This window comes from Gymnoscopelus braueri (genome assembly GCF_963280865.1).
Source record: "Gymnoscopelus braueri genome assembly, chromosome: 19".
Classification (NCBI taxonomy): domain Eukaryota; kingdom Metazoa; phylum Chordata; class Actinopteri; order Myctophiformes; family Myctophidae; genus Gymnoscopelus; species Gymnoscopelus braueri.
The window spans coordinates 27,086,148-27,110,591 of record NC_137621.1 but is presented as its reverse complement, the minus strand read 5'-3'; the positions used below and the strand labels follow the sequence as shown (position 1 = coordinate 27,110,591).

General features: G+C 42.0%; 1 protein-coding gene across 6 annotated transcripts in view; it reads right to left on the bottom strand.

The window, feature by feature from the left end:
• pcnt (pericentrin) overlaps window positions 1-22,760 on the bottom strand; it is a 49,240-nt gene extending 26,480 nt beyond the window's left edge. For 3 of the 6 annotated variants that reach the window (XM_080415159.1, XM_080415163.1, XM_080415161.1), the window contains exons 1-25: window positions 22,584-22,760; window positions 21,016-21,045; window positions 18,337-18,513; window positions 16,989-17,132; window positions 15,130-15,279; window positions 13,302-14,119; window positions 12,451-12,819; window positions 11,773-12,202; window positions 11,198-11,578; window positions 10,427-10,645; window positions 10,118-10,213; window positions 9,810-9,953; window positions 9,331-9,586; window positions 8,985-9,064; window positions 8,393-8,726; window positions 8,093-8,193; window positions 7,274-7,385; window positions 6,401-6,527; window positions 3,887-4,006; window positions 3,718-3,814; window positions 3,511-3,615; window positions 3,314-3,425; window positions 3,183-3,223; window positions 2,916-3,050; window positions 99-360 (exon numbers count right to left, since the gene is read on the bottom strand). In XM_080415159.1, coding sequence (XP_080271285.1) covers window positions 99-360; window positions 2,916-3,050; window positions 3,183-3,223; window positions 3,314-3,425; window positions 3,511-3,615; window positions 3,718-3,814; window positions 3,887-4,006; window positions 6,401-6,527; window positions 7,274-7,385; window positions 8,093-8,193; window positions 8,393-8,726; window positions 8,985-9,064; window positions 9,331-9,586; window positions 9,810-9,953; window positions 10,118-10,213; window positions 10,427-10,645; window positions 11,198-11,578; window positions 11,773-12,202; window positions 12,451-12,819; window positions 13,302-14,119; window positions 15,130-15,279; window positions 16,989-17,132; window positions 18,337-18,513; window positions 21,016-21,045; window positions 22,584-22,631 — 4,888 coding nt within the window. In that variant the 5' untranslated portion in view covers window positions 22,632-22,760. The remainder of the gene's footprint in view (window positions 1-98; window positions 361-2,915; window positions 3,051-3,182; window positions 3,224-3,313; window positions 3,426-3,510; window positions 3,616-3,717; window positions 3,815-3,886; window positions 4,007-6,400; window positions 6,528-7,273; window positions 7,386-8,092; window positions 8,194-8,392; window positions 8,727-8,984; window positions 9,065-9,330; window positions 9,587-9,809; window positions 9,954-10,117; window positions 10,214-10,426; window positions 10,646-11,197; window positions 11,579-11,772; window positions 12,203-12,450; window positions 12,820-13,301; window positions 14,120-15,129; window positions 15,280-16,988; window positions 17,133-18,336; window positions 18,514-21,015; window positions 21,046-22,583) is intronic. The other 3 variants (XM_080415160.1, XM_080415162.1, XM_080415164.1) reach the window with 3 other exon arrangements.
• Window positions 22,761-24,444: the final 1,684 nt, after the last annotated feature.

Genomic DNA, 24,444 nt, shown 5'->3' with positions numbered 1-24,444 from the left:
AAAAGAGATGGACCAATTCAATACAAAAAATTACAAAACCATATTTTATAACAGCATTGCCAATGTTCTACATAATCTGGACTATGAAGGCATCTTACTCTGATCATTTTCCAGTGAAGCCTGTAGTGACCTCAATTTTGCCCTCTCCTCCTCCAGTTCTCTTTCCAGGTGTCTCCTCTGCTCTTCCATCCCTCTCTCCAGGTCTGCTTTCATTGTTTCCTGCTTCTCTTGAAGCTCCTCTCTCAGCTGCCGTGCCTTCTCCTGGCTCCTGTGGGTCAGCTCCACTTGCACTCTCTGCTGTTCCTCCTCCTTAGCCGCTCCAAGACGAGCATGCAGCTCCTGAGCAAACTCCTGTTTCAACTGCAGAAGATTGCAGGGAATCAAAGTGAAGGACATATCTAGCCGATTGAAAAACAAAAAAAACTAACAAAAAACTAAACAAAAACGTATATATCTATATAAAAACATAAGATAAAGAAAAAACAAGGACAAACAATTAATATAAAAGTACAAACTGGGCAGAAGAGACAAAAACAAAAAATGATTTGGACAAAGCAAAGACATGATAAGGATTGGATTACAACAGACACCTGGCAGTGCATTGAAAACAGGAGAGACCTGAAGAAAAAAAGTCTTGGAAACAAAGTCCGAAAGACTACAGGAAAGATATAAAGACCAGTACAGAGAAGCCAACCGAAAAGTTAAGAGGATGGTTAGAGCAGATAAGAGGGCCTACATGGAGGACCTGGTAAAACAGGCAGAAGAGGCAGCCATAAGAGGGGAACAGGGGACTGTATACAGGATCACCAATACAATCTGCGGAAAGTATCGTCGAAACACCAACGTGCCGATCACGGACAAACATGGACGACTCCTTACATCTGAAACAGAAATAGAATCTCGATGGGCAGAACACTTCAGCGAAATCCTCAACAGACCACCGCCAACATTAGAGGCCGATATACAAGAAGCAGAGGCTGACCTTGATGTTGAGATTGAACCACCAGAGACAGAAGAAATCATCTCCTCCATCAAATCCCTCAAGAACGGGAAGGCCCCTGGACAGGACAGCCTAAATGCTGAGCTGTTCAAGGCAGACCCGGAGCTGGCAGCTAAAGCTTTAAAACCACTCTTCACAGCCATATGGAAGGGGAAGAAGGTGCCGGATGACTGGACAAAAGGCATAATTGTGAAGATCCCCAAGAAAGGTGCCCTTAGCAACTGTAACAACTGGCGAGGCATCACCCTTTTGTCCATCCCCAGCAAAATCCTTGCCAAGATTATCGTACAAAGACTATCAGATGCGATAGACAAACAGCTTAGAGAGGAACAAGCAGGGTTCCGAAAAGGTACAGGATGTGTATTATATATATATTCACCCTCCGCAACATAATAGAGCAGTGTACAGAGTGGCAGAGGCAACTGTATATCAACTTTGTGGATTTCGAGAAGGCTTTCGATAGTATTCACAGAGACAGCTTATGGAGAATACTACGTGCATATGGGATTCCAAAACAACTTGTCTTCCTCATCAAGAGTTTCTATAACAACTTCACATGCCAAATCGGAAATAGTCAACACAGTTTCGCAGTCAAAACAGGGGTGAGGCAAGGTTGTGTTATGTCGTCACTGCTCTTCAACCTGGTCATGGACTGGGTGATGAGAAGAACCACCGAAGACAAACAAAGAGGCATCAGATGGACTCTCTTCTCACAATTGGAAGATCTCGACTTTGCAGACGACTTGGCTTTGTTCTCTCACACACACACCAGCAGTTGCAAGAGAAAACATGTCGTATGAACACCTTTGCAAAACAAGTAGGTCTGAAGATCAACCAGAAGAAGACAGAGCTGATGATGCTGAACATCCCAAACCCCTCACCAATACAAATAGATGGAATAAACCTACCTACAACAGACCATTTCACATACCTAGGCAGCGTTGTCAGTCATGATGGAGGTGCAGACAGAGACATCACAAACAGACTCAGCAAGGCCAGAAACACCTTACAGAGGCTTAACAACGTCTGGAAGTCGGCCCAGTACAGCACCAACACCAAGCTGAGACTATACCAGAGCTGCGTCCTGTCTACCCTGCTTTATGGTTCTGAATGTTGGAGAACGACAGAAAGTGATCTCTACAAACTGTCAACCTTCCACACCAAAAGCTTACAGAAAATACAACGAATATTCTGGCCCAAAACCATCTCCAACCAACACCTTCTTAGCCTGTGTAAACAGGACAACATGGCTACCATCCTTATTAGAAGGCGGTGGAAATGGATAGGACATGTAATCCGTAGGGAGCAGGACAACATCACCCAAACTGCCCTTCACTGGACACCAGACGGTAAACGCAAGAGAGGCCGACCCAAGAACACCTGGCGCAGGACAGTGGAGGGAGAGCTGAAGAACCTGCATCACACCTGGGGTTCTATAAAGACGCTGGCCCAGAACAGGCAGGAGATCCTTTGTTGCTGCCCTACATGCCAGCCGGCATAAAGGGCAGTAAGTAAGTAAGCAAAGACATGATACTACTATATAGCCATGTGAAAATAATAAAGATAAGAGATTTAGAAAATCCACATTACATATTTAATGCGTAATGTGTAATGTAGTACATTTCATATCTTAAAATGAAACAAAAGGCACTTTACATGAAGTGAAATTGCAAAGTAGGTATTAATGATGATAGAATAAAACTGATCCATCTGATGCATAGGGAGAATAAATAAAGATTTATCTTTCCTGGTTTTATAAACGGTCCGTTGTTATTGTTAAACAGTAATAACTGCTTCAACAATATGTACTGTAAAAGCAAGGCTAAAAAGGCAAGTTTTGAGTAGGTACTTAAAGCTTTAAGTGATGTAGCTCTAATGAGTTTCCCTTCATAATTCCAGTATGTGGAGAGTGTACCTGCTGTGTGCTCCTCTGCAGCTCTGCTTCATGTTGTTTACTCAGGACAGACAGTCTGCTCTCCAGGGTTTGAATGATGGTCATTCTGGTCTGAAGCTCCTCGCTATGACGCCACATCCTCTGCTCAACTTCCATCTAAACACAGTCAAACACCATCGCTGTCAACTCCTACTCATCTCATAGTTCTCAATGTTTCACCTCTGGAGATGTTATTCTTATATTTGGTGAAAAGGTCATATCAGTGCATGCTAAACTTAAATTCTTCACCTCAACCTGCCTTGCTGCCTCCAGGCGAACCCGCGTGAGGTCTGTGAGAGAGAATACATTTTCTCATCAACAATTTGACATCAAAAGGCATAAAACTGTATTGCTCTTATATGAAGGTGTGCGCACGATACCTTTGACATGGCTGTCAGAGAGTCTGGCTCTGAGCTGTTCCAGTTCCAGTGCATGACGAGTCTTAAGCTCCTGAAGGTCTTCGTAGTAGCGGTCCGTCAGGTCAGTGCGCACCTTAATAGACAAGCCATAGTGATTTTCAACATACAAACCAGAACATAGACGTGTGTGTGTGTGTGTGTCTGTGTGTGTGTCTCACCTGTAGGAGCTCTTCCTTATAGGACAGAGCCATGGAGGAGCGCAAGTTGGCCAGCTCCTCCGAATGTCTCTCCTCCAACTGTAGACGCAACATGTCCATCTCCTCCTAAAAGAACAGCAGTATGATAGACGTATAATTAATAATAAGAAATGAGAAAACATAACACTGGCTCAAATGACTGAGATTATGTAATACGTATGCAATTACCTTGTGTTTCTCCAGTTTGAGAGTTATCTCAGCGAGCATGTCGCTTTTCTCCTCTTCACACTGGCCTTCGGATGTGAAACTATAAGAGAGACCATCACTGCTATCAAACATGTGTTAAAAAGAAAGTCTTCTACTGTATATCTTAAACATGGGCCTATCATTGACATACCTAGCATCCCCAGTCTTGATTACAGACTCTTCCAGGGCTCCCTCCACCAGCCGCAGCTGCAGGAGAGCGATCTCCTCCCTGTGGTTCTCCTCTGCTGTCCGCAGCCGCTGCTCAAAATACCTGAAGGACCAGGAAGTAAGGAAACTGTTGAGTGTTTATGTTTATGGTTCGTCTAGTCCGGGTGAGGGGTAGTGAAAACAGATGTAAGTAAATTACTAAATGTGTCTTACTTAGCAAATGACTAAATATGTCTTACTTTGCTGGCACACACTGAATTTATATAGTTCCTACCACTGTAAAGGTGTAATTAAACAATAATACACAAGGCAGTGCTAGGCATAAAGCCATAGATAATGAATTGTGCAGTTCATTAAACATATTCAAAGAAATTACTTAAAAATAAGATGATAATTATGAAAAAACATGAACACGTACAGCAAAGTGTCTCCTCGTTTCTTTTGTTTCGTTTTTTTCCCCCTCTCCATTTTTGACTGTTTTTCACCTTTTCTTTTTTTTGTAAAAAGGTAGGTGTAATAAGCTATGGCTTCAGTTCATACCTTTTTGGTCAGAAATGTGGTTATTTTTTTTGTATTACCTAAATCTTTGGTTCAATAAAAAGGGCTACTTAGTCATTACTGGCAGTTACTCAGTCTAACTGACTGGCTGGGGGTAAAAGTTGTTTCTAAAATCAATAGTGTGGTTCTTGATGCTATGGTAGCATTTTCCTGGCAGTAATGTAAAAACCTTTTTTTTGTATTACCTACATTTTAACTATGTTACCAAAAATTTACTGACAAACTAAACTAAATCACATCAGTGCCAATATCACTGTAGTGTGACCTCAGGTTCCTCAATGTGATTCCAACAGATAATTGTGATTTGATGTCAAGACAGTGAAGACAAAATGATAATTTAACTTTTTAGCACATAGTACATCCTCAATTGTAAGCAGGATAAACCGTTTATTTGACCCATTTGTGGTGTTTTTAGTTTTAGGTTAATTTAAATCAAAAACAAGAAATGTGTTCAAAGCCAATAGATTTGAGCCATTATAAGTCATTTTTGCCTGTAGCAAACTGATGCTATTTAAAATTACATTGTTTCTGACAGTTGGCAGCTGTTGCTAGGTTACAGGTATAATAAGGCAAAGTGATACTTTTATAGAGATACAGTTTGAGGGCCGTTATGAGGAGATAATCATTCGAATGCCACTTAGCCAATCAAAATACAAGGTTGGTAAAAACACATGTATAAATAACACCAGAAACATGTCTAAATGAAAACACCACCAACATGTCTAAATGATTGAACGCCAGTCGCTGACTTCTGTATTAATTAAATGTTGAGAGACTAGTTAAAACCTACATGTGCAACAATGTACCGGCTTCTTTAGCAATAATAGATCAAAAGTTTATAGTCATTATAATTAGTATCGGTCTGAGAGGGCTTTAGAGGATGCAATTTATTTTGTCCTGCACACCGTCCCTGAACCCCTCGAGGGGAGAAATACCTCCTCTGGTATGCCATATTGTCAAATACCTACTGGTATGCCATATTGTCAAATTCATACATACATACATACATACATACATACATACAGAGCGTACCATGTGACATAACTTGTCCCTTAGTGTAGCAAAAACTAAATAGATGATTAGCGATTTCATGAAGTATAATGTCAGCCATTCTCCAGTAACTATTACAGGTACAGATGGTGAGATGGCCACCGATTACAAAATCCTTAGGAATACAGGTCCAACTGTCTTATGCAATACTACTGACAATACTAAAGAAAGCTCAGCAAACACTTTACTTCCACAGTTGCCTTAAAACTGTGTGGGGCGTCTACAGAGTTTCTAATTACATTCTGTTTTACTTTTGAAAGCATCCTCAGGAGGCTTAATAGCATGGTTAAGAAGAAGAAAGTCCGCACACTGTTCTCAAGCTCCAAAAAAACTAACTGTTTTGGGAGCTTGAGAACAGTGTGCGGACTTTCTTCTTCTTATTCTTCTTCATTCTTCCCTTGATGTCCAGCACCTGGCCTAAATGCAGGCGTGGGATGTGCACACAATTCTCTCTGTTAATAGATGTTTAACATCTCAAAACGATCAAAAGAGGATTAAAATAGTTAAGCAGGCTTCTAGAATCATAGGTATGGAGTTACTGCAATCAAATGCGATCTATATCACCCACTACAGGAAGATGGTGCAAGATCACGGACAACACTCACCCTGAGACCAATGTTTTACATTACTGCCAGGAAAATGCTACCGTAGTGTCAAAAACCACACTATTGATTTTATAAACAACCTTTACCCCCAGCCAGTCAGTTAAGACTGAGTAACTGCCAGTAACGACTAAGTAGCCCTTTTTATTGACTGCTCATTAATTACCTTTATGGTATATTTTATATGGTTACTACTGACCAGAGAGCACACATTTTTCATTGCTTTTGAAGGCACTGCTTTTTAATGCATACGACAATAAAATGTGTGTGTGTGTGTGTGTGCGTACCTCCTCAGGCTCTCCAGCTCAGCCTCATTCTGCTCCCTGATCTGTCGTCTTTGTTCATTAAATTCTGTCTTCAGGCGTTCAATGTCATCAACACGAGATGAGCGGGCGAGCAGCTGTTCCTTCAGCTCTGTTTGATAACGAACAGTACTGGGATTAGAATACAAAAATTTTCGCACATGCATTTTAGTATGCACGTGTGTGCTAAATGGCTTGCAAAATTCTGTGCAATCTCTTCTATTATTGGTAGCCACCAAATATGGCAAAGACACCGTTACATGTACCCCTGAAGGGTGTGTGGGTATTTGTCCAAGATTTGCTGGCTACATTTTTTACAGTACCGTGTAATATTTGTGTGCTGGCTACATTGTATTTTATCTATTATGTGGGCATAAATAAATGATTAAATGTGTAGGGCCGTCACGACTTGACGATTAATTGTCAAACAAATAATTGCGATTAATGATTTAATTGTGTAGCTTTAAGGCCTTGTAAACAAAGGTTGCACAGGGCAGATTAAGACACTAACTTAAATAGTAAATACACAATACAAAAAAGAAATGACTGACAATGACCGATACCAATAATAAAAAATAAAAAATATATTATGGCCAGAAATACAGCATATTTAGTATTTTAAAAGATTGTGGAAATACCCGATCTACAAGCTCAAGCTTGTAGATCTGCCATTTCCATTATTTTTAAAGATGCTTCAAAAATGTATGAACCTTTCTCAACATGGAAACGATTATGCAAAATATTGTGATTATTTCAAATAATTACGATTAGGCGATAATGTAATAATTGTGATAGGCCTATGTGTGTGAGTGTGTGCGTGTGCGTGTGCGTGTGCGTGTGTTTGTTCAGCCCCCTCACCTCCCAGTTCTTGCCGACTGGTCCTCATGCTCTCCAGCTGGGCCCAGATCTGAGCTACCTCTTGTTCTGAGCTCTGTTTGCCCACGGTCTGTTCCTCTTGGAGACGAGACACCTGGAGATAGACATAGATATTATTATAAGATATACAGATTTACGGTACTAATTGTAAGTCAAGCAAGTTGTGCCCATTAACAAGATCAAGAGCCCCTAGAGGCCATGGTGCTCCTACACCCATCCGGACATGTTGGCTGAAAGGTCATGATGGCACCAAAATCAGTAGGGTTCATCCACTTATTAGATATCTTATGTGCAAAGGCCATTGGATCACCCAAATCACGTGGGGGGGGGGGGGGGGCTGTCATCCTCAGAGCATGAAGTTGGACAGCAAATAGTAGTTTTCAAGATATGCCGTTTGGGACCAATGTGGTGGGTGGATGGACCTACCAAGATCACCATTCTTAGTGTAGCTAAAAAGGGTAATAAGTACCGTAAAAAAAAAAAAAAAATCCCATTTTTCGACCCTGCGGCTTATATAACGGTGCGGCTTATCTATGGATTTTTACAGCTAACGGCCACTAGGGGACCTCCTAAATCAATGGATTTTACACCTGCGGCTTATAGTCCAGTGCGGCTTATATATGTTCCAAACATTCAATTTAGCTGCTGCGGCTTATAGTACGGTATTTCATACTTGTACATTTTCTGCATACTGTATTGGATATTAGTGTCATCCAAAAATGTTTAACAGATTTTTACTTATAGGTATCAGTTTGCAAGTGTATGAAAAAGAGAAGGAATTGAGAGACGTGTTGCACTCGCCTCTTGCTGCAGTTTCTGTTCTTTCTCCTCTAGGTGGCATATGTGTTGCTCTTTCTCCTGCAGCACTGTCTTGTGACTAGAGACAAGTTCCTCTACAGCACCTGAAAGCAATAAACCATCTATATTGAGACTAGAACACAGTTATGTCACCGACACCACTGAAGATTTCACAGCAAAGTTCAGTAAACTCATGATATTGTAGATGTGCTCTATACTCCGTTTCACAACACTTGTAGCATTACTGTGATGTTTTGCTAAACAATGAAGGCTGGTTGAGAATGGAGAGAAGGTGGAACTCACAGGCAGCTGCATTTCTGTCAGCCAAGGCTTGGTTCAGCTCTCCCTCTAGTCTCTGGATCTCCTTCTCAGTGGAAGACTGGCTCTCCTTTAGCCTGGCCTGGGACTCACGCAGGTCACACTGGGTCTGGGAGAGGGCAGCCTGGGCTTCAGTAAGTGCTGTCTGGGTCTGACTGAAGGAGGCATGGGCCTCTGACAGCTCTATCTGAGTTTTGGAGAGAGAGGCCTGGGTGTTGATGAGTTCTGTCTCTGTGTCAACGAGGTTGCTCTGGATCTGTGAGAGGGATGTCTGTAAATCTGATTGGGACCTCTCTGCCTCCCACTCATTCCGCAAAGCCTGGAGAACAACAGCAGTGAGAGAACATTAATGAGGGAATGCAATACATAGTATTTATGAAAAAAAGAGCCAATAGTTAGATTTGTAAAATGTGCAAGAAAGACCAATATGTATGGAGGTATTGCTGTTATAACGACTAACATCCTGATTAATATAATTATGAAGAGAATAAATAAATAAAGAACAGTATAGTTATTTTGCACGTATTAGATGTGAATACAAGTGTGGTCATGGCATCAATGAATCTATTGTCTTAACCTGTGTGTCTTTGGCGTGCTGCTGTTCCATGGAAGCCCTCTCCTGAGAGATACGAGTCTCACACTGGTGCTTCAGCTCTTCTGTACATACACAGACAAGAACCACAAAAAGCCCACAATAAAATACAAATAAATAGTCCTCCCGACATCAACAACACTTAGAATCCAAGAGCAGCATCTGTCTTCATGCTCTACATTTTCCTGAATAAACCTTAAACAACTCAGGAGGCTGATTCACCAAAATGCTGAACAATCCACTCAAAGATAGTGCCCCAGAAGTGCAAAAAAAGCCAAACGCTGACTGGGTGACTACCATCTCTAAAATCTCTCTCCATCTCAATACTGACCAACATCTCGCTGGTGCAGCTCTCGAAGCCTTTCTTGCTGAATGTGGTTCTGCTCTCTGATGCGGTCCAGCTCAAACTGCTGCCGGGCCTGGAGCACAACGCTCTCCTGGGCCCACTTGTCCCTGAGGGAAGCCTGGACCTCGTTCAGAGCGGCCTCACGCTCCCGCTGCAGGTTGGCCTGGGAGAGCTCCAGCTGGGACGCGTGGAGGTTGGTAAGGCTCAGACGCACAGTGTCGAGCTCTAGGGCCTGTTGGGTCTGTGGGCACAGCAAAGAGGGAAGATGCATGGTCACTTAAAAGACCACAACAATACAATGAGTGAGTAACACAAAAACAGAGTCAGTGTTGCATTGTAGATCCCTCTCTTCTGAAATAATGTATAAACGTGTATGTTTTCTTTGTTGTATACGCTGTAACGCTGGGATCAATAAAGTGCATCAAATGTAATCTAGTGTGATTTTAGGTGTTGCATTTGTTTACCAGAGCCTGCTGTAGTTCAGCCTGGTGGGCAGCCTCCATGCTCTCTCTGAGATCTGAGGTGAGCTCTGTCTCCAGCTTACTGAGCTCTTCGCTGTGTTTGGCACAAAGCTCAGACACCATCCTCTGGTGCTCACGCTCAGTGACCTGGAGAGGAAGAGAAGAGAGGCAGAGGAGGGAGCAGAGGGAAAGGATAGAATATAAAAGTAGGAAGGAGAAAAAGGAACAGAGACTCAAGAATCATCCTGGGCCCTGTGTTTGTATTCAATGTGTCTCCCGTTTCCCCTTTTCTTTAGTGACAGTCAGTCTACCTGTTTGATAAGGCTGATCTGTCTCCTCTGGTCCTCCTCAAGAGAGGCTTTCTGCGCCAACAGCTCCCTCTCCAAGCGCCTGGTGTGTTCCGATACCTAGATTTGCACAGAAACCAGGATATCAAAACAAAGGTTAGAATATGAGCCAGAGCCATTTAAATTGTTAACCAAACGTGCAAATAAAAACATTAACTGAACACGTCAAGGAAAAGAGTTATATTTGAGTCAACATAGCAGTGATGGGATTTAGACTGTACAATATTATCAGTTCAACAACACTTGTGTCATGTTTGCCGTTGTGAAATGCACCTCCTCCTGGTGTCTCTCTTTCAGTTCATCCACGTCCCCTTGGTGAGATCTCCTGAGTCTCTCTGAGACCTCCTCCACAGCCAGGAGCTGTTTCTCCAGGAGAGCCTTGACCTCCTCCTCCCTTTCCCTCCTCTGCTCCTCCAGGAGATGCTTAAAACCCAACAGCTCTTCCTGCTTCTCCTGGCGCTCCACCTCCCATTTCTCCCGCTCCTCGGCCAACTGGGGCAAGAAAAGAAAAAACTGTAAGGGATAACAACTACTATCTATGTGATAATCAAAATAAATATTATTATTTTTAATGCGGAGGTTAATTATGCTTATACCATGGCCACTTACCAACCATTAAAATAGTGTTTATTTTGGGGCAATATGTTCTTCTAATAGAAACCTTCCAATCAACCTTGGAATAAACATCACTACTCCAAGCAAGTGAAGCTGACCTAATGACTCAGAAACTGCTTAACAATAGTTTACTATAATAACACATGAGTTTTTTTTACAATAGTTTGTAGCCATTGTTAGCTCAAATAACGTTATATTTTTTGCCATGTTTTATTATGCATATTAATTCTGAACCATAGTCAAGCAGTTATCTGAGAATAATACACAAACTCCGTCCAATCAGAATACACTACAGTATTCTCTGTTCTATAAATGAAGACATATACTGCATATATTGAGACCTTCAATGTTGATATTAACCAGATAAATCATAGGCACCTAAAACAAGTTGGTTATGAAAAAAAATGACATGATGATGACACATCTCACCTCCTCATCTTTGGCCTTCAGCAACTCTTCAAACTGCTCTAACTCCTCCTCTATAGCCTCCTCCATTTTCTTCATCTGTCCATCCATCTCCTCCTCTTTCCTGCAGTGCTCCTCTCCCTTCCGCGTGGCGTGGCCCTGGGCCTCCTCCAGGTTTGTCAGGTTCTGTCTCAGACAGAGGAGCTGAGACTCCAGGTCACTCTTCACCCTCTCCGTTTCCTCCAGAGCACCGTGGCTCTCCTCCAGCTGCTTTTGGACAGTGTCGACCCGTTGCAGAGTGGCGTTTAGCTCCTTCAAAGCATCGTCCAGCTCAATGGTTCTCTCATCCAGAAGGGCGGTTGTGGTTCTGTATTTGGCTTTGGTCTCTTCTAGCTCTAATATGACCTGGTCATGATGAGAGGGGGAGAAGATAATTGGTGTATTAGTTAATTCCATTTTCTTTTTTGCTCATAAAATAATTGCTTTTTATCTTTAATTCCGTTTTATGAATTCAAATTGCCTGATACTTATTTGTTGTAGCACAAAGTAACAGACAGCTGCTATGTGACAGTACTTCTTAAATCTCATTAGAGGACTACCTGTGGTGCTTGTAGCTCATTGCCAAAAAGAGCATGGACCTCAGAGGCCTGCTTCACCTCATGCAGAGAAGACACCAGCAGTTCCTGCTGTGTCAGGGGGGACAGGAGCGCAGCCTTCTCCTGCTGCACCTCCTGCAGCAGCTCCTCCGGCTCGCTCGCAGGGAGGGTGGAACAGAGGAGCAAGGAGGTGTCCCTCTCCATCTCTCTCCCCACCCCACCTTCCGCTTGCTCTCTGTCCCTCTCTTCCTTTAAGGCACTAAGTTTGTTCTTAAGGTTGTCTAGTTTATGGCTCTTCAAGGAAACCTCTTCCTCTGCAAGTTTTAGCTTTTCTTTTTCATCTTCCAGTTGTTCCTGGCACAGTCTTCTCTTCTCCTTTTCCTCCTCCACCTCCCACAGAGCCTCCCTGAGTTCTTCTGTTACCTGGGCCCACCTACATGCATACAAAACAAATTATAAAAATAAAGAGATGGAACATGAGAAATAGGTGGATTCAGTGAGAAAGCTAAACTCTGTAAAAAATGTGGAGGAGTCTAAAAACATCTCCAACAAACACCAAACACACTAGGCACAAACAAGCTCAGCTTAACCACAATATGATTCAGATTCAACAATGCGGTAAATAGAAATACACACATATAAAGATAAAGAAGGACACACACTATTCACCAACTTGCTAACCTGTTCCTGGCCTCCTCCAGCTCCTCTGCGGTCTTTGTAACCTCCTCCCTTAGCACGTCCTGCTCCTTCTCGACGCGGCCCATCTCCTCGCGGAGCTCCGTGCACTGTTGATGGAGGAGCTCTTTTTCCAGGTCAGACTGCTCGCACATCTCGCCTGTCTCCTCCTGATCAGCGAATGGGGACTGGGAGTTGTTAAACCACTGGGACGGAGACTGAAGGCCAGAATTACCGGCATCAGGGTTGCCGGGGGAATCCGCCGCGAAGTCTAGGAGGCCAGAGAAATGCTGGGGGCTGATGGGTTCCTCGCGGACATAGTGCGAAGGGGAGAAGTTGGACTGGTCGGCCAACAGTTCACTGTTTAGCTCAAAGCTGTAAAAAGAAAAGAATGAGCTATATTTTAACACCTGTCAATACATAGTTACACTGTGCTTAACAGTTAACCAAAATAGATAACACAATTGTAGACATACTGTAATACAGATATAACAATATCAGCAAAGAGACATAATTGTATTAATTATGTAATTTAACTGGACCAGAACTATTGGAATAAACACATTAGGTATTAACTAGGGATTGGGCTGGTATACGGTTAACCTTGTAGATGAATTAGTTCTACAAGTGCTTCATTCTAATATAGGAAATAGTGCATTGCCAATGTGCTTAACAAGTTGAACCACCGTATTTGGTTTAGAGCCATGATATCAATGTGAATTTGTATAAATATGAAGTCACGCTATGGTTAACCACTTTAATACAATACAAGTGATAACACGTTTTAGACAAGAGAGAAATGTGTGCTGTATGAAACATAAACCACCACCACAACTACAATGAGATTTTCCTCTGACCTGTGGTTGGCAGAGTTGTCCTGGAGACTGCCCTCTTCCAGGCTCTCATTGGTCGAGCCAGAGCAGGAATGTGCAGGTTGTACAGAGGACAAGTAGCGCTCCATGAGGAGGTCTCTGTCCACAGACCCATTCAGACCGTCCTCTGCAGGTTCATCGTCCACATCAGACTCCCCGCGGGCAGAATGAGCCCTCGCCTGATTCTGCTTATTCTTAGAGGCTTTGACCCCAACCTCTTCTGCCCCTGTGACCTCAAGCTGTTTTTCTCGCTCCTCCAACTGCTGCCCAATTCTTTCCGCCTCCTCTCTGTGCTCCTCCTTGAGCCTCCTCATCTCCTCGTCCAGACTTTGGAGACGCCTTGCCGAATTCTCTGCCTCTTCCTGCAGCCTACCCCTCAGCTCTTGCACCTCCATGTTCAGCACCTCCTTCTCCTCCTTGTACTGCCGCATCTCATGGCACCGGGTTTGGGCTTGGCTCAGCTGGGTCTCGAGGTCTTGTATCTGCACCTCCCTTTCTTTTCTCTCTTCCGCTCTTCCTTTTCTCTCTTCCTCCAGAAAAGAAAGCACATGTTGGTGGTTCTCTCTCTCCTCTTCAAGCTCCGACCTCAGTCTGTGCAGAAGAGCTTCCGTCTCAGTGTCAGAGTCAGTGTTGGAGCTCTCCAGGCTTGACGACCGGGAGCTGAGTGTCACACCACCTTGTTCCCCTGATGTAGGCTCCTTGTGGTTGAGGGCTGTGTCCTGGGAGCTGTGGCCAGGCTGAGGCTGGCCACGGGGGACCTCAGTACCTGATTGGCTTTTGATGCGCAGGAAATCCACACTTGTCTGTGTTCAACAACAAAAAAAAGAGTTGAGATAAGATTTTAGATCAGCTGTTGAGTAGACCCTAATGAGGCGTTACCGGGGATAATAATGCCAAATTGTACAAATAGCATGTTTCGCCGAGATACAGAATATTTCCCAAATACTTTAACCAGGAAGTGAATGGAGCCGTAAATCTTTGGATCACGTTATCTCCTGGTTCTGTGTGAAAACACATGAAATGACAGAGATCTCCGTCAATGGCGGTGAACGGGTGGATTTGAAATGATGGAGATCTCTGTCAATGGCAGGGAATGTGTTAAAGAGATAGGCAGATTGTCATCGATAACCAATCAACAAGGACATCGAATGATACGCAAGTTCAGGTATCAGAATCGGGAACATGTCTATGTATGTACTATACTAGACATATAACATAAGAACAAGTAACCAACATACACCTGTACAGTACAGTAAGGAAATGGAAATAGGCAACGAGTATTATTGATACAAGGAAATACGGAGTGCCAGGGGGTGAGCTGTAAGTGTGTTTCAGGCTAAAAATGGGATGTGACTCTGAAGTCCTCCTGACTGAGGGGGAGGTCATTCCACAGCTTGAGAGCCAGGTGGGAGAAGAGTCTAGGTCACTTGGAACGTTGGCCAGGGTGTCATAGCGGGACACGAGGGGGCAGATATCCCGTGTTTGCTGGTCTACGTGAGCAGTAAGGGGTGTGGGATTGGATCATGTCCAGAAGGTAAGGCGGAGCCATGATACTAATTGTCTTGTAGGTCTTCAGTGTTTTGAATTGGGAATGGGTAGCAGCCAGCAACCAGTGAAATGTTTCAAAAACATTGTGACCATTAAAAGTTGGTAACTGGCACATTAAAATTACAATTACCCCTCCAGTCCACACACACAAAAATATATGCTTCTACTGGTAATTGATATACTCCTCTAATGCACTGCTTTGCAACTAAAATGTGACATGTAGTTGACTTAGCCAGGTAAAGTGCATGTGTAACAAAACAAATACCTGCTGTGCTTGTTTCTGTAAGGCCTGTATCTGCCCAACGAGTGACTGTGTCTCCTTTTGGCACTGATCTCTGCTTGCCTGAGCATGCTGCAGGTTGGAACTGAGCCTCGCAATGATTTCATTACGTTTCTCCACAGCCTTCTGCAGCTGCTACAAGTGGAAAAGCATATTCATGGTCAGTTTTATTCACTCACACACACATCTTGTTCTGTTGCAGTAGACAGTGTGAATAGGAAAACATTTCCATCTTAAAACAGTCAAGTACCAAAACAATAGAAACAAAGCCATTGACCATCTGAGCTTGACCCATATGGCATTAAATATGGCATGGAAATTCTGGTCACCTCACACTACATTCCCTGCTGACAAGACAGATTGTGCTGAATTGAAGCAGGCTTTGCAAATCTGCCTTGCAATATGACACTAGATTCAGGCTGTGATAGTGACAATTTGCCATTGCTTGCTAGACATTTTCTCTGCCATGAGGAGAGAGCATGATCTTGTTACATGTGACATCATGATAATATTCATCACAATACATGTTTTAGCACCACACTGCACACCCTGAGATGTTTAGAATTTACTAGGTGATGCCTAATTCAACACCAGGCAACATGCCTGGTGTTGAGTTTAGAGAACATCTCACTCAACACAGGGAATGAGAAGAAACACAAAGAATAGTAACCATTTTGCTTCTATCATCATATCTGCATTTGTAAAGCTGAAATGTTTGGCTCTCACTAAATGTCTTCTTTATACATAATATTGCATTCAACTGTGCTTCATTTCCACACCAAAGCAAACAGGAGTATTTCACACCCCCAGTGGAATGAACCCAGCAGACACACATAAGCATGCACTTACACACAGCAATAATTACAGTCCCAGGGAGTCCCCTGAGCTTGCAGATAAATAAAGCATGAAAAATAATTAATCCAAATGTCCAAACACATCTAGCTAGCCTACTTCATAGGCTAGCTAGCCTACTTCAGCCACTACATCATATGTTAGTTAGTTAGTTTATTTATTTCGGTCATAATTTCATCAATTTCATCATATGTAACCCAGTTTAAGGACCCAATTTGCATGTTGTGAATTCAAAGAGTAGGATAGGATTGGAAGATAAGGCCCTCAGAATGCAGCCGCTCTTTAACCACTTAAGCCCCATATGGTTGAGCGGAGTCCCTCAGGGCTCTATGTTAGTAATTTTTCAGTTTTCTGTTATTGTGGGGGAAGCTTTTGCTGAAAATAGTGGCTCGACAAGCTCACAACGCATCGTGTTGTGAGCTTGTCGATCTGCTTTTTCAGCGAAAGCTTTCCCCACAATACGGATGCTGGGGTTTAAACTTGAAGCAGTTAACGTGCTGTAGGGGTGTAACAGTTAATTGGACTAATCGATTTAATCAAATGTAAAAAAAATCTATAGTTTAATAAAAATAATCAGTCAATAATTAATCCTTATTTTGGGCATGTCATGATAGGCAAAAAAGAAAAGTCATAACATAAAAAAGAAAATAGCCAATCTACAAGCTCACAATGCGTTGTAAAACAGATTAATCGATTAATTGAAAAAGTAAACAATAGAGAATCGAAAATAATTGATAGTTAACGTTCTTAAGATACTGCACTCGCTAGGACCGCAAATAAAGTCAGCTGAGCTGTCTGTTGCCATATATTTCAGACGTTTGTCTTTTTCAGCACAAAATGCACTCCAGGCAGGCAACTCTTTCGGAAAATCGGAAAACACGATACCGTTTTACACATATACTGTTTTATTTTACAGAGGCATCAGAGTGATATTTAAAAACATTTCAGTGTGAAAATTATGGATTTTAATATACTTTGCTTCAAATGTTCACCTTGAGCTGCTCTTTGCCAGTGAGCACAGATAGGTCTTCCTCTCCCAACTCTGCCACAAGAGAAAGGCTTTGGTCCTGCGGTCCGGAGAGGTCCTTCTGCACCCCGTTGCTCTGAGCCTCTGGCTCCTTAGACTGTTGCGTTTCCTATAAAACACAGACAGCAAGATATTTTCTGTTCAGACTTGGGGACTGCTTAATGTATCCCTCAGTTTTTAACCCATTAATACCTGAGGCCGATTCTAAAAATGCCTTCTAAATCAGTAGTTCTCAAACTTTTTTGTGCCAAGGACCCCTAAAATTATATGTATTTACCACAGACTCCCATCTGAAAATGTTTTGTGCCAGGGACCTCCAGAAGACAAGACTTGTGTAAAAAAATATATATACTTTCAAGACTTTTCAAAAATGTTCAAAAATAGCAGATATACAAGCTCACAGCGCGGCACGAAGTGACGCGCTGTAAGCTTGTACATCTGCTATTTTTTAAAACTACTGTGCTAAATCCTAAGAGTTTTCTGTAAAACTTATGTTGCTACAGTATATGTATATAGCTAAAATCTAAAATGACAGAGATGCTTTCCTGGTTTTAATGGGTTAAATGAGAGCAAGATATTTTCAGTTCGGACTTATGGACTGCTTTCCTGGAAGTCTTTGGCAATATAATGTATGTCAAGTTCTCCAATAATAGATTTAGGCCATTACTATTTAATGTTAATAAATTGCTAAAATAATTTCTTATTACTATAATGTTAATAAATTGCTAAAATAATTTCTTATTACTTGTTTAGATCTGTGTTATTCAGATGTCCATTTCTAGTAAGTTAAGACAGACGTGTAGAACTTGAAGGTACACTGATTGAAACGCAATAACAACTGACCCATAAACACTATATCAACACTCTTCAATTTACATTGGTCAGCAGTCATCACCAATTCCAGATATCCTAAGATCTACCGACCTCTATTGAAAATAATGTGGGTGATCCATCTTCCCCTTTAAAGCCAGCAACAGTGCTACACACAATCCTGGTCGGGTTGCTATGGTAACATGCCCCCCAAGCACTTTGTGTTTGTTGACCTATTTCTCCAATTTATGTTTACTGAATAGCGGCCCATAGGCCACTTGTTATAACATGCAATGAATACATTGAATGAGACACATCATTGGAAAAGTATAGTGAACGATGAATACTCCAAGGCCAAGGAAGATAAATATGGAATTTTGAAAAGGGCAAACTAACTATATCATCCCTTTAGGCGGTAGTGCAGTCAGCTACGTCTAGCATGCCTGCTAGCATGCAGCCAATACTGACTAAACCACCATAATGTGCAGAAACTAGTGACATACCTCATGGTTGATTTTGCTATCCTGCTTTGAGTCATTGGATAGTGGAGGGGCTGACTCTAGGTGTCGGTCTTTCGTTGAGCAGTCATTCTGCGGGACTGCCTGGCCCTTCCTCTTCGCCGTCTTTTTCGGCGCCCCCGCACCGTCACCTTTCGCCCGCCTTTGTCGGTAGCTAGCAAGCTGCGCAGGAAGGAGAGTGAGAGGTAGATGGACACGTAGGTTAGGACAACAGAACACCACCACACTATCAGCATGGTGGTGCTCAGAGGGACCTAATAGTCACCGTTCATCTCCTCAAAGAACTAGGCGAGCAAAAGTTCAGGTGTTGATTTCCCCAATGATGTATAAGAACCATCTTCAGAAGTCCCTTCTCTGATGAGTCATGAGAATGATTGAGCAAAAAAGAAGCCACAAGAAATCCCACATTCAAAACCTTAGTCTCACAACCTTCAAAATTAGGTTATAGTGTTTAATGTTCTCCAATCAGGATATTTCAAGACGATGGAAAAGTTAGTAGATAAGAGAAAATCAGGACAAAGACAGAAACACTGCAATCTCAAAAATCAGCTACATGCAAAAAAGAATAAGAAAAAAGCACAGGGAAAATCCATATCAATCATATTGCATTATTGCAAGCCACTGCAAAGTTCAGATCATAGAAAGGCAAGTTGGTAATCTGCAGTTTTTGGAGCATCCCTTTGGCTTCTTTTATGATCGTACAGAGCATTAAATACATAAATATCCAATCAGAGAGGAAGTTCATTAATGATCAAGAGAAATAACAGCAAACAAGCCATGAGCAGCAACTATGAATTTCGCATAGTATTCAGCTTCACCCAATCTGGTACAAAATCCACTTTATGCCCCCAGGTCTCCATCCATCACAGCCCCCTCTCTCTGCCTGTGTCTTCTTTAAGCAGCTTAAAATCAGATTACAGTGGTTCACACTGACTCACTGACTGTACCCCTCATGAAACGCTCCAATCAATCTCTGACAGTCAATCACTGACTCTCTGCCTTGCTAGCAGTCCACCCAAATCAATCCTTCCCTCATCGAGTAGCCATCGGTGTCACAGCCCCAGCCAAACCACCAGCTCCACTGATCATATGCATATATATCCTCAAGTCAGTAGAGCACTCTTCTTACTGTCACGGCACACAAGACAACTGAGATCCACCAACTCTGGGTAGGTAGATGGTGAGTGTCTAGACTCACATGCAGAGGGTGGAGACTGAGAGATGCATCCACATGGAGAGGAGGAGGCAGAGCAGGAGTGGCGAGCGCCGTATCAACGTGTGCAATGTTGAATTTGATTTGAGAGAGACCACGTGACCTCAGGAATTATACCATTACTCTGAGCAATGAGTCCGATTCATGTGTGCATCACAACACAACAGTGTTACATCTTCCGATTACATGCCCACCGTCTTTAAACTCTACATTTCCTGTGCATCCGACCCACTCTGCTGCTTCACTCAAGTCTATACTTCCACCAAACCTTTAGCAGAATCTTTAACCTCATGGCTAGAGCTGTCCAATCATGACTTATATTATCTATCAATATGATAACTCCTGACATCTCAAATCCCTCTCCTTGCCACCAGTGACACCACCCACACTTCTGTCCTTCTCTCACCCCATTTGCCGCCTCCGCTTGTTACCATCCTTATCAAGTCCCAGAAATACACATCAGCAAAGATAGCAGTGTTTGGCCTGAGGCAGCCTGCCTCTGTACTGTTGAGATTCTGTCTCGCTGGCTGGAAAGAGCGGAGTACGGTCACATGATGTGACTGGATGCAATGCTGCCCAGTGCCAACCTTGTGCTCTCAACAATACTAATACAGTGAGACAGGAACAAACTGATGTGCCTAATAGCCTACCCTTTCATGCTGTATGTTGCACACATGGATGCTTTCATATGGGCTAAGAATAGGCACTCTTAATGCGCTTAGCATAGTAAAAGACAACTGATGACATGGTATTGCCATAGCAACAGCATCCATGTAAGATGGGTGTACCATTAAGCCTTACCAAATGTAATGGGCTTGTTGCACCACCTGTTGGGCTTTGCACAGAATGACAGAGTGCTCTATACAAACAGTGGCAAGCAGGGATGTAGTGGGGATTCTTTTTAGCTGTACACGACGGCGCACACACGCACACGGTTGCCAATTGAAATAACCTCTTCTTAAATATATAGGCCTATTAATTATGAACCCACAATAGATATCGAACTTTATTCTTTTTACTTCTATAATAGGGATATTTTATAGTGTTATGCATATGCAATATACATTTACCTCGCAGAGCTCTGTAAATTCAGTTAATTCATGAATCCATCAGCCAGCCCACTGTTACCCAAACGTTCATATCTTAGGACTGCTTCAGAAAATCTAACAGCTATGCCTTTTTAAAAGTAGCCTATAGTTAGTACTTAAGGTCACACAATGGATCATTGATATGATCCTTTGTGTAACGCAAGACATTTTCTGATGGAGCATAGGCTCTAGTCTCCACAAGTTTCCCACAATCACAACCCAAAGAGCAGAGGAAACGGAAGAAAAGCCCCGATTCACCACCCTGATTCACCAACCAAAAAACGACATTAAATTGCTGCAAACTCATTCCTCCCACAGAAGCCAGTGTCTCTGATGCTGATCAATGCCACTCTTTTTACTTACCGATTGACTTTGTGGCTTGCTGGAAACTTTCTGTCATAGGAAATAACAGGTTTGGAGTTATTTGCATCCACAGCTGATAAGTGCCACTGACTAGACTGACTGTTTTCCATCAAATTCCAAGTGCACAGTGTAAGAACATCTGGAATTTACAATGACCAATATGGGTTTTAAATGCAACCGGGTAGTCGATTATAGTTCGGTAGGTTGTTGGGACTTGGGAGTTCACCATTTACCTACTACACCACCTCTGCAAGTTCCTAATATTTCCAATGCATGATACCCACTTTGTAATGTGACCACAACAGCAGCCTTTCTCAGATGGGTGAAAAAAATGCCACATGGGATAAACAGTGAAGCTAATATTACACCACAACACCTGTCAGCTCATGTAGCTTAATGTTACCTAGCTAGGAAACAAGTAGGAATTTAAGACCTCAACTGAAACACACTATCAACACTATGCCAATTGTTATTGTAGTGGTCATATACAGACATAAAACTAAACAGAAGAGTTTAGGGATGTTTTCTCCTAATTGTTAAGAATACTGTCTGGGAAACTTCTTAAAGTGAAATCCCAGTTCACTTCGAAGTGTTAACTAAAAGGTATAGCACCAGCACAGAGGTCATATTTTTTCATACAGTATATACATTTTAATGCAGGCCATATTAACTGTAGATGTTTAGTCTGAAGTTCGCTGAAACTAACGTTTACGCATAACTAACACGAACAGCACCTAAAATGATTATGGCCAAATAATAAATGTTGGTCTGGGACTTTGAATACAAATGCATGATGAATAAGCACATCTAGAAGGACGGAAGATTGCCGTCCACTCTATCTGTGTTTAAAAAGTACAAAATAATGACATATTCTATCAACACTAGAAACCCTTATTCAAATGAAAACGGGACGACACAATAATCTTGTTCACTAGATGAAAACTGATATGAGAGGAGACAACGTTCATGGGAATGGGTCTGCACTTATAGCCTTGGATCAAGACTATCATATATGTATGTTATAGAGTCTGACTTTTACTTTCTTATCTATGTTAAAATCGATCAAATACATCTATGATAGTCTTGATCCAAACTAGCCCTGAAACATGACTGTCATACAAGCGTCATGTGAACCATGGCTAGATCCAAACCAACCCCCAAATATAAGGCAGACGGTTTGTAACACATTCAAATGACAACCAGTATTTTAGTAAGCAGAAGTCTTCTAGTTCTAACTAACTATATAAGCACTTAAGCAACAATACTTTAAGAGGACAAAGCTGGCATTGCAACAGTTTGTGTGGAAAGGCAATGGGGGGTCCTGGCACTGACTGGACAATGCAATGCTACCACAAAGAGTTAGGCTAAAGTGTTAGCCATTGGTTAGCTTGGGCTTGTATGCTTAAATTATAATCCACCGTACGACGGTGCCGCGCGCCGAAAACAGCAGACGTACAAGCTCACAACGCGTCGGTCGCGACGCGTTGCGAGCTTGTACGTCTGCTGTTTTCGGCGGAGTATGAGCTAACTAACGTCCTTATAGCTAACGTGTTTATATAGCGACAGACCTTGGCTCTTCCAGCGTCCAGTTTACGCTGTCTTTCGTCCGCGTCCATTTTCTTCTAAAGAACCATCACGAAAAAATGTGGGATTTAGTTAGTGTCCCGGTTTTGGTTGAAAATTGCACCAGAACATCACACTTTGCCATAAATTAGCAACTTAAATCTGGGCTTTCCTCAGCAGCAACGAACTGTCAATAATATTCAATATGGCCGCCAAGCTATCCCGGCTCCGCCCCTTATCGACTGTCCCCGGTTGAACGAACCAATCAAGTGACCAGGAACACGTTTCTCTGCCAATGGGATGTGTAGGTTTTTAAATATTTATCTTCCTTTATTAAAAATTCTCGCCACCGCTTTCACGCAAATCCACAAACTGACATTTCTTCAGTGGTGGAAAAAGTACTCAATTGTTTTACTTAAGTAAAAGTATCAATACTGCAATATAGAAGTAAAAGTCCGGAATTCAAAATGTACTTGAGTAAAAGTACAAAAGTATTGGTATTTAGTTAAAGTACCAAAAGTAAAAGTACTCATTATTTAGGCAGAAGGTCCAATTTGATGGACGCACGTACAGCCAATGGGAGTACTCTGCCTCATTGCAATGTTTTGAAAATGCGTGCCTTTTATTGGCTGAGAAGAGTGTGTCGGAAGGTAAACGTACACACCTACTGCAAAGAGCGCAATGAGGCGCGGGTAAAAGGGATGTAGTACAGCAGGGCGGTCATTCAACAGGTTTGCAGTCATTCAAGTCGCACGCACGCGCGTGCGCAAACACACACACACACACACACACACACACACACACACACACACACACACACACACACACACACAGCATTTGTAAGAGTGTAACAGTTCATGAATGCTTTCTAACACACTGTAAAGTTGTTGTAAGCATGTAATACCTACCTTCAATAATTGTAACATCTATATGGAGTATTTGTAAGTCATGTATAAACCGTTAATACATGTTTACAGGTAGTCTGTCATAGTGATATTTTTTAGATTAAAACAAACGGTTTTTTTGTGAAATGTTTTTACTCCATATTCAGATAATCACTGAGACAGTGTCTCCATCTCTCCATCTCTTTAATAAACAGAAAATACATTTAGTCAAGTGGGTTGCCAATTTCATCCAATGAGGAGGAGAGAGTATTCTACCGCCTACCCATGTATCAGCTTGAACAATTTTATAGTGTTCCGGTTTGTCTTTGTCTGCTCATGCTTTGTATCATCACTTCCAATTTCATTTGTTTATTATCATGTATGAGTTCTCTCATGACTGGAAATCCCAACCTATCCCTGAAAATGCATTTTATGTTTTTGAGCTGGACAGACGTAGAGAGACCCCTGTTACTGAACAAACAATGAACACTATCAAAATATAGAGCTATTTAACACTTATTTTAACAAAAGAAAATCACTTACTGCACCTTTAATACATAATCTAGCTGAAAGTACACATAAGGACATCATTAGTTGTTTGAAATCAAGTAGTAATTTGAAATTAATGGGCAAAGCTAAACCATTATGAACTGGACCTTATTGTTTCCATAAGCATTGCTACAAAATTAAAAAAAATAAAAGTTACATAGAAACAATTATACAAGATGTAGTAAGTCTAAAAACCCTGCTCAAGCCCTTAGAGGCTGTGCTGCTCCATGCACCAAAAAATGTAATCTGAAGTAGTCCATCACAATCCAGCCAGTAGTTTAGAAGATATCTTGTTTCGGAATTAAGTTTTGTAATGATGGATGGGCAAAACAACTGACATAAAATAGAGCTCTGATGCTAGTGGGACTACATACTACACGACTTCAAATAAATACAGCAAAGATCAAAATAAAATGAAAGACTAGATTTATTA